This window comes from Sinocyclocheilus rhinocerous, unplaced genomic scaffold (genome assembly GCF_001515625.1).
Source record: "Sinocyclocheilus rhinocerous isolate Xijiao unplaced genomic scaffold, SAMN03320098_v1.1 scaffold2272, whole genome shotgun sequence".
Taxonomy (NCBI): domain Eukaryota; kingdom Metazoa; phylum Chordata; class Actinopteri; order Cypriniformes; family Cyprinidae; genus Sinocyclocheilus; species Sinocyclocheilus rhinocerous.
Genome location: NW_015633190.1, coordinates 69,103 through 79,721, shown reverse-complemented (window position 1 = coordinate 79,721; position 10,619 = coordinate 69,103). Strand labels below are relative to the sequence as shown.

At 35.6% G+C, this 10,619-nt stretch overlaps 1 protein-coding gene across 1 annotated transcript in view; it reads left to right on the top strand.

Moving 5' to 3' along the window:
• The window catches only part of LOC107743812 (phosphatidylserine decarboxylase proenzyme, mitochondrial-like), a 36,525-nt gene extending 26,333 nt beyond the window's left edge, over positions 1 to 10,192 (top strand). The window contains exons 4-7 of the mRNA XM_016557226.1: positions 6,443 to 6,679; positions 8,119 to 8,257; positions 9,685 to 9,834; positions 10,050 to 10,192. Coding sequence (XP_016412712.1) covers positions 6,443 to 6,679; positions 8,119 to 8,257; positions 9,685 to 9,834; positions 10,050 to 10,192 — 669 coding nt within the window. The remainder of the gene's footprint in view (positions 1 to 6,442; positions 6,680 to 8,118; positions 8,258 to 9,684; positions 9,835 to 10,049) is intronic.
• The last annotated feature ends 427 nt before the right edge of the window (positions 10,193 to 10,619 follow it).

The window sequence follows — 10,619 nt, the reverse complement described above, 5'->3', positions numbered from 1 at the left end:
CGGTTAATTTTCCGCATTTACCAAAATTCAAGGTAAGCCCTTTTTTTTTTTTTTTTTTTTTTACTTCCAGGCAGAAATGCTTGTCTGCCAGGTACAGGTCAAGTTAGGTAGAATGTTTAAATGAAAGATTTGAACAAAACCCTACAAATAAATGTGAGCAGAAGGTAGGACGCTGTCTAATCATAGGCCATATTAAACATTATGTAATAATGCTTCACAGTTTAAAGTGCTAAACACTTTTTTTTCATAGAGGCATTACCTGTTTGTTTACATTTGAATGCTCATGCGTATTCGTTGACTGACCTAAAAATACAGCTATTTTTGTATTACTTGAGTTAAAGAAGTGCAACATACAATACCAGTAACCCAGGCACACTGGAAAACATGCCCATGGCAACATTTCTGCAAAATTATATTACATTGCTTCTTGCACATTTCGCGACACTTTCAAAGTGAATTGTCGGTTTTGAACATGAACGTAAATGTCAGATAAATGTAAATCTGGCAACTTTTTATTACATTGGTTGTTGTACGTTTTGCAGCAGTACCAAAATTAAATGTTCGCGGAGTGGCGTTAAAAGGTTAATGCCCTATCATGATTGAAAATGATGTACTGTCTAGACTTAACCCTACGTTAAACCTAACCAGTAGTGGTAACAAAAGCAAACATTAAATGCAAACGCATTTGCTGAAGCAACCCTGCAATTTAGATTGCTTCCACAAGTTTTTGAGCTCTCGTATTTCATGGGACTCGTACATATATGCTTCGCAATGCAAGTGCAGTGTTTTACCAGGTGAGCTATCGAGCAAGTTTACTATGTCAAAAAAGCCATGAACTCATAGAACATTTTATGATGCCAACATCAAAGTGAGTTAGTTTACAAATTAATAATCTACCCCTATAATCATCACGACTGCCACTAGTGTTTGGAAACTGAAGTGAATTGTATGTATAGGTACATTTTTGGAGTTTTAGGTATCATGAGGCAATATTATTTTAATGTTACATTGACAAACAGCTTCAGAGATTTCAGTCTTTAACCTTTCAAATGCATAGAAGCTGTACTTAACTGGAAGTTTCTGTTTGGCGCCATTACCAAGATGGCTGCCAAGTGGACTCGCTTTCTTTTACACAAAGGACTTTGAGCATCACTATTTACATTTGCTCATACCAGAGCTGTGACTAGACTGGTCTCCAGAGTATGGTCCGATGTTATGCCTGCTGCAGTTTGTCTATTTAGAGTAAGAGCAATAAAAATTTACACCTTTCTGTTACACCTTATGATGACGCACAACAGGTCAATGTACTTTAAGATTGTGGAGGGAAATAATGTAGCCCAGGCACCAAAAGGTTGCCCACTGAGCCCGACAAACCTGGCGTGAGCTAGTGTTGCTATAGTTTTTATCGTCAATACACTTGAGGATTATTACCATCTGATTACTCGCCCTGACCATGAAGAAAATGTTTGTCTCTCAAACAGAGGTTATTGGATAGCACATTTTGAAAGGGTCAAAGTAAAGATGTTCTGGTGTGCAATATTGTGAGCAAAGTCAGGTGACACATTGAGTGTTTGTGTTAGCCTTCTATGGCTAAGTCTCCTCTGTCCACAGGTCAGAACAGGGTTTCATCCTGATTAGGGTGGACACAGTATTATATTCTATAGATAGCCCGTGTAGCTGCAGCCCTGGATGGTAGCTGTCAACCCCGCTGGTGCTGTGTCATCACTTTCAGGGCCAAATATGACCCACTTTACTGACACAGTAAAGCTAATCTCACTTTAGCCAGAAGCAGTAGCTCTTAGTGTCATTCTCAATAAAAAGCGAGCAGTTCTAGCCAAACAAGACAACGCGTTCCATCGACAGGACCAGAATAGAGGTGCAATATTCTTGCACGTGCCGTTCCGTTCGCCTAAGAGTTGTTGATCTGGAATGTTATCCACCCGCACTGGTGCTAAAAATAGCGCAATGGACACAAAAAAATGTAAAAAAGATTACTGGCGGATATCCCTCATGGCTTCAGTAGTTCTGTGGAAGCGTCCCACTCGGCATGACCCATAAAAACATGCATGTTCGTGTTGGTTAAATAGGTTTATGTTGATTAAAATGTGGCCTTTTTGAGACTGGCCCAGACCTTTGGTCATGTATTTCTCTTCATGTACCATTTCTAGCGCAAGTGTAGCAGGAAGGTGACGATAAACCCTAAATGAGACTAAAGGTGTTAAGCAGGTGAAAGCAGCCTTTGCTTACACTGATGTAAGTGGAATTGAGCTGAAAGGAGTATATGGTCAGTTTAGTCAGTAAAAGCAGTGTGAACGGCCATGAGGTTAGATTTACTGTAAAGTGGAGAATTGCTATTTCGGTCTCTTTCCTATCTCAGGAATCTTTTCTAGCGTTTGTCTTCTGCTGTTTATTGTCTTCTGTATGGGCGTCTTTGTGTTTGGTCTTTGGTATGTGTGAGTGGGCTGTGTGCATGTTTCTGCATTTTTATAAATATTTCCTTCCTTCGTTCTATTATTATTCAAGAATCTCAAGAAAACATGTATAGGTAACATTTCACCCTAAAATTAATAAGAAACAAGAAACTGTATTAAAAAAGACTATTATGTTTCTTAGACCATTTTGTGTTGTTTTTGTTTTGTTTTGGGGGTTTTTTGGCATTGTGACATTTTCGCCCATTTCCCATTACCATAACAAATTTATAAATTTTACTTTTTTTTTTTTGTAATTCCTATTATTCTCAATGGGTATTCTCATTATTGTACTAATATCTTAGTAATTTTCACTGAACTGAAATTATACGAATACATGACAATTTGAATGTATTTAATGTAATTATATTTGTATTTAGTTTAATATTATTAATTGTAATTATGATAATAATAAATAATATTTATATAATATACAATTCAATTTAATAATATTAATTTTTAAGGTAATGCCAATTGTGGACAAATATGATTGTCAAGAACTTAATTATATTTACGTAATATTTATGTTTAATTGAATGATTTTCTATTGCCTTGAGGTAATAACAGTTTTGGAAATACATGCTTAGTTGTCAAAAAAGTTTGTAATTTTTTCATTAGTGTCAACAAATGGAACTGCAGAAATGTTTTTTTCCAGCAGGTTTTCACTCCCACTGTCTTTCATTGAACAGACATATAAATCATCCTGCCCCAAATTCACACAATTCTTTCTTCTTTCTTCTTTCTTAAGATTTTTAGGGTGAAATATGATCCAGAAATGGTCTTGACGGGTTTCTTGAGATTTGCTCTATAACTGGTGCTCAGTCCTCTTCCTGGAGGTCTACAGGCACAGTTTAGCTCCATACCTATCCAATTACCAATTAAATAAGATCTTCAAGAACCTTAGATAATTACAAACAGGTTGGAGCATAGTTTGAACTGAACTATGCAGCAGGTAGATCTCCATTAACAGGACTGAGTACCCCTGCTCTACAACATTTAGACCATCTGCGCATATATCTTTCATTTCCACCTTCTTTATACTTCATGTGTCTGTCTGGGTATTTTGTGCACTTTGGCATCACGGATGTGTTGTGCAGGTTGCAGTTCCCACAGTTGGCCCTACGGCGGCGACTAGGCCAGCTGAGCTGCATGTCCCGGGCTACTGTCCGCCTTCGCTCATGGCCTCTGTCCATCCTCTACTACATCCTGCCCTTTGGAGCACTCAAACCTCTTGCCAAAGTAGGCTGGAGGCCCACAAGCAGAGTAAGTACAGTGGAAACAACAAATAGAGCCCACAGACTGATGTTGTGTGTGTTTGAGTTTGCAAAATCTCACTATCCAGAGACATAAATGCCATCCATCAGTGAGTAATCAATGTGTAATGGCCATTTGGGATTTTGTCTACGATTATAGGAAATGTTACTGGAATCATTAAGGAATAATGCCCTAAATAACCCTGATCTGGGATCAGTACTTTTCATTCATAACCCAGAGAAGAAAGGAAGCTACAAAACTGATGTGAGGTCAGCAGAACGTGCTGCTGCTATCAGCAGATGGCCGCTTGCATATGGACCCGCTGAGCTCCATTGGGACTCGTGTGAAAAGAGCCATTGTCCCACGGTGCAGCTCTGAACTGAGGAAAACTTTGTCTCTAGACCCAGTCGAGGGCATCGTGCCACGGTGGTTCTGACACCACTATTGTTCAGTTCCCAAAAAAACATTGCCAGTCAGCCCATGCGGATGCTCTGAAGCAGATACCGTATCTCCAGTGGCAGACAGGAAGTTACAGAGAAACAGGAAAACGTTTGGTTTGTTAATCTAAATCTGTAGTGTTGGACATACAGGAGGCGTCATGGCATCATGATTATGAAATCTTGTACATATAACTGCCACACTGATAGTAGTACACATATTACGTTACCTTTAGTCATTTAGCGGATGCTTTTATCCACTTACAAATTAGGAAGTTCTCAAACAATTTATCATTAGAGCCAATAATATTTGCAGTACACAATAATAAAGTTTTAAGTATATAACTATATTTAAGTACACTAGGAATATACAAGTATCGGATCGAGACTCGGTATCAGCAGATACTCAATATTCAATGACTCCGATCAGATCGGGGGCACAAAAAACCTGATCGGGACATCTCTATATATAAGTATAGTAAGTAATAAGTAATTTAAATTTAATAAGTAATTATACAAGTAATAAGTATACTAAGAGTATATATAGGAGTATATTTTTATATTTAATATATCTTTTATACTTTTAACATATTCAGCATTCAGTTGTAATGTTATTATATTTTGTTAATGAAAGGAGTCATTTATTATTTATTATAGTTATTTAATGATCCTGACAGCACCTGAAAAATAAAAAGAAACATAGAACTTGCATCTCAACTATTTCCCATTTGCCAAACCAACGTAAAACAAGTATAGCAAACAAAACAAAACCATTACCACTAGCAACTGGAGTTTAAGTAAATATAACAAATGTAAATATAATCATAATAATAATAATAATACATTATTATAACTAATAATAAATTATATTACACAGATAAGATTTTTAAAAAATACTCTAGGATGTGAACTCTTTATTTGAATTTTCAATTTGTGTTTTATAAAGTAATTAATTGACCATTTTTTTTTAAGAGGTTAGTATAAATGTATTGGCATTATTTATTTGCTGTTTAAAAAAAGAGAACGTATAATGACACACTTTTGGTTCTTAAAGAGAATTTTCTGGGTCAGATATCCGACACTTCCTGCTTGTTAAAGCCATAACTATTATCTACAACCCACCAACCCTGTAAGAGAGTGTCCACATTTAGCCTCCTGTCTGTCAGCTGGGATTGAAGCTAACAACAGTAATCCACTTACACTGAACACTCAGGCCAGCTCCTGTCATGCATCAGCCTCCATACTATCTGTAACACTGATCTAGGATCATTCCTTTTGCCCAGATCAATAACGATCAGCGAGCTACACTGATCTAAACACTCTAGGAATGCACACATTGGAGCACATGGTGCACAGCGGGTGACGTAAAGCCATATGCAGGTGCTGGACTCAATACAGCAGGTTTAAAACTCTTTAGATGCTCACATGCATTAACAATGAGTGTACACATCATTTTTTTATTTTTTATTTTTTTATTTTTTTACAAATATCATGAATTATTATTAATTCATTAGTATGATTAAATTTATGGTGAGTCACACCACATGAAATTTTATATTTGTAAAATGTTGTCAAAACATTGACTTATTTTATATAAATAATAGAAAACTTATGCCACTTAATTAGGTACTCAAGGGTTTCTTGTAAAGAGTTTTTAATGATGAATTTGTTAATGCTTTTTTAATCCATTATGATATTACTTTATTTTTTACTTTATGCCCCCCAAAAAATCTCAGAATAAATTTGAAATCAGTTTAAATTAAAAACATTAAGAAAATGTTCAAGTCATTGTGTGTGTGAACTGCATATGTAATATTAATATAAATTAGTACAACCAGACGAAAAAAGTGTTTGACGCAAATATAATTTTTATTAGTAATGCACCAAAATGTGTTTTTTTTTTTTTACAGAAACCAAAATTTAGTTTGGTTTTCATTTATAATTGGGTAATTGGGTCATAGTACTGTATATGCTGTTCACGGTGTCATGTATCTGTTTCGGTCAATGTTTTCTGCCCTCCAAAACCATTTTGGCTGAAACCTAAAACCTTTTTTTTTTTTTTTTTTTTTGCTGTTGTGGCCATATATTTTGAGCTGCTGAAATTTCGGTACATCACTTATTTTTATGCAGATGATATATAAAGAAAACAAAGTGGCAATTGCTTACATTTGCTTTGCAGGTGGAAGATCATTAAGTGTGTTTACTTGTCTTTCTGCAAATGTTTGCTTTTGTGTATAAGATATTTGAGCATGGCGTCTCCAAACTCTGTCTCTTGGGTTGTAGGTTACAATCTACAAGTCCATACCCACAAGACTTCTCTCCAGAGCCTGGGGTCGCTTGAACCAGGTGGACCTGCCAACTTGGTTACGGAAACCTATCTTCAGATTGTATATATGGACGTTTGGAGTCAACATGAAGGAAGCGGCCATAGAGGATCTACAGCACTACAGAAACCTGGGCGAGTTTTTTAGGCGAAAACTCAAACCTCAGGTCCGGCCAGTGTGTGACTCGCACTGCGTGGTGAGTCTGGGCTTGTAACTGTGGAGGCATTCTTTATAGATGGAATAGATTTTTTGTCCCATTCACTTTCATTCATATGTAAACCCAAGAGAATGGGTGCATATGCAAGCATGTACGTAGAATTTTCATTTCAATAGAGCCGATAGATGGACCTATATTTATACATTTTCATTTATTTGCTCAAAATATTAATTATGGTGTCTGAAATATTTATTAGATTTTTATAATTTTGCATATTCCATCTACTTATGTTGGTTTTTAAATACAGTTTACAGAAAATGTACCAAATAAACAATATGTCGACTTGAGGTGTGCGATATATCGTCTGCAATAATATCGTAATTGTTGTATAACGATGTGCGATTTGAAAAACCATTCAAAACACCCCAACAGAGCGTTTTTGATCTTTCACTGCATGATTCAGTCTATTAAAATGCCTTTAGAATGATCACAAATTCAGGACAGGGGCAGAAAATGTATATATTTATACCACTTCATATAGTTAATCAATTTCACATGAAGAGTGCAGTTTTTCTCCAAAAATTACCATGATTACAAATGTGATATTGATTTTTTACAACAGTTCAATAAACAAGACGTTAATATAGAGACTTACATTTTAGACACCATATTTCCTGTTTTTGCGCTATTTCGACAACAAAAATAGTTCCAAACAAAGCCACAGCACTGTTTTGCGTCTCTGAGCAACATGACGGCGTTTCGTTCGTTGAATGAATCAACCGTTGATTCGGTTCAATTGCAACATATAAACAGTGACTTGCTGCCACCTACTGGTGGTTTTAATTTCACATTAAAAGTATCTTTTATCTTTTTTTATTATTTAAATAATTTAAAATATCAGTATTCAATGTTTTTTGTTTAATATATTTTTAAAAAATATGCATTTGTAATCGCAGGTTAAATGCATTCATTTCTTGCATTAATCAGTGTGCAAATACATCTAAATGCCACTTCAGATGCAACTTCTGTGTTTCCTCTGCATTGCAAAGATGAATTTTGTTGATACTGATTTAATTTGCTTGGTAACAGGCAGCCCAAATGTCTTATTAATCTAATTCACTGATTAAATTTGACTCAAAAGATAATGGACACTTTTAGAAAAATGGCTTTATAAAGGTAAAAATGCCCATAAAATGTAAAAATAAGTTTAAACCTATTGGAAAAGATTAATTTCTATCAGTGTGAACTGACCACCACACAGAATATGAAGAATATAAAAAATTTTAGGAGTCAGCTGTCCATGGTATCCTTAAGGTACCAGCACAATAACACACAGCAAAATATCATCTAATTATCATTATCGATAAAATCCCAGAAAATATCCAGATATCATTTTTTTGTCAATATCGCACACCCCTAGTCGACACAGATACTTGCAGACTAGTTTAGTTTAATATGACTGTTGATTTGCTCTACAGATCAGTCCAGCTGATGGCAAGATCCTTCATTTTGGCCGTGTGAAGAACTGTGAGGTCGAGCAGGTGAAGGGAGTGACCTACTCACTGGAGACGTTCCTCGGGCCACGCAACTGGACCGAGAATTTATCTGCTAACAGAAGTAAGTCTCAGTAAAATTGTCATTTTGACCAAGACAATGTTCCTGGATCGAAATCCTTTGATACTGGAGCATCACAAGATTAACACTAGAACATTTGTAATAGTGACATTTAATTCAAGGTTTTCCAAGCAGCTAAATCTATTTGTAGGTTGTAAACACAAAAGAATCACAATTTCGTGAAGGAGAGTATCACTCACTCTTATCAATTTGCACGCACAATGCTCAGTCAGCAGAAAATAACACACTTACTGCTCGTCACAACAGTGGCAAAGTTAAGGCGGTTCTAATTACATTCGCCAGTTCGTTTTCTTTATAAGGCATTTTCTAATTTATTTTCATATATGTAACATTTTGGTTTACATTTTGAGTTGTTTTCTTTCTTCACAGTCCATATTGTGAATTTTTGGATCACTGCATGTTTGACTTCATATTTCAAATGCCTCAACAAATTTTCCTAATAAATTTATAACACTGAAGCTGTATTGTTCAAATGTTTTGTGCCAAGTGACTTATTTAACAAGTACCTGGAAAAGCTTAATTTGGTACTTTGTACCCTAAGTATAATCCACACTACCATTCAAAAGTTTGGGGTCAGTAAGAATAGAATTAAATTAAATTAAATGTATGCATTTAGCAGACGCTTTTATCCAAAGCGACTTACAGTGCACAGTGCATTCAGGCTATACATTTTTTATCAGTATGTGTGTTCCCTGGGAATTGAACCCACAACCTTTGTGCTGCTAACGCAATGCTCTACCACTGAGCCACAGGAACATTATATACATATATAAGTCTCTTATGTTTACCAAGGCTGCATTTATTTGATCAAGAGTAGTGAACTATTATTACAATTTAAAACTATGTGATTTATTCCTGTGATAGAAAATCTGAATTTTCAAGCATCCAGTCTTCAGTGTGACATGATCCTTCAGAAATCATTCTGATAAGCTGATTTGGTGCTCAAGAAACATTTCTTTATATTATCAGTCTTGAAAACAGATATGTTGATGCATTTTAAGGATTTCAGGAGTTTTTCAGGATTCTTTGATAAATAGAGAGTTTAAAAGAACGGCATTTATTTGAAACAAAAAAATATTTTGTAAAATTATAAATGTCTTTACTGTCACTTTTGATCATTTTTTTTTTTTTTTTAAATGGACTGTCCCCAAACTTTTGAACGATGCGTCTAACATCAAAGGGAAATTATAGACTGATATGAATGTTGAAAGACCTGTGCCTAACCCTAAAATCTTGTCTGACCAATCTGAACATCAAGGAACATGTCCTACTTGGATAAATCATGCTAAGCTTATAGGCCATGTGAGGACAAAAAAGACAAACTGTCCAGTATGTTTCATATTGGTTTTCCTACCAATTATTGAAAATAATCACTTTAGTTTTTCTCACCTTTTTCCCGTCATGTTCAGATGAGGATGATCCTGGCACGTACCAGGATGCCCTGGTCACTAAAGAGGGGAATGAGTTGTTTCACTGCGTAGTTTATCTGGCTCCAGGTGACTACCACTGCTTCCACTCGCCTACAGACTGGAGGGTGGCACACAGACGCCACTTCCCAGGTCAGCGGCATTATATGTTCTCTTTCTATTTCTCTTTGCTTTTTGAAAATATGATTTGTTATTAAAAGATTAGTCAACAGTGACTTTAGGTCTTATATGCTTAAGTTATAAGCGTCTTTTCTAATCTGATGGCGACTGAGCAGTGCGATACCATCAGTGTGTTGTTACATAACTGAAGCACATAGTGTGGTCTGATATGTTTGTGTTTATTCTAGGTTCTCTGATGTCAGTGAACCCAGGAGTTGCGCGTTGGATCAAGGAACTTTTCTGCCATAATGAGCGGGTGGTCTTGAGTGGGGAGTGGACGCACGGTTTCTTTTCACTCACGGCTGTAGGAGCAACAAATGTGTATTATTGACATGTCAAAGTCTAGACCCTGAATATAAGACGACCGCGTTTTTTCAGATGTATTTCCAAGAAAAAAACATCGTCTTATATTCGGGACAATACGGTACATCAAGGTTTCCTAAACTGGGCTTGTGAAGGAACTGCAGGGGGTTCATGAGTTAAATGAAAAGCTAATAATTAATTAAATAACAAAAATGTTAAATGAAAACAAATAATTTTAACATGAATCAAAATAAAACACTTACTGAAAAAAAATTAGATATTTTATTTGTTTACCTGCATGTCATGTAATCAACGTCAGACATGTGTGATACTTCATTATTCAAATATTTATTTTAAAATCTCAGGGGTACTTCAAATAAAAATATATTAGGAGAAAGAGGATCAGATGACAAAAAAGTTGGTGAATTTGTGCATTTTAGTGTGTTTGAAAGACA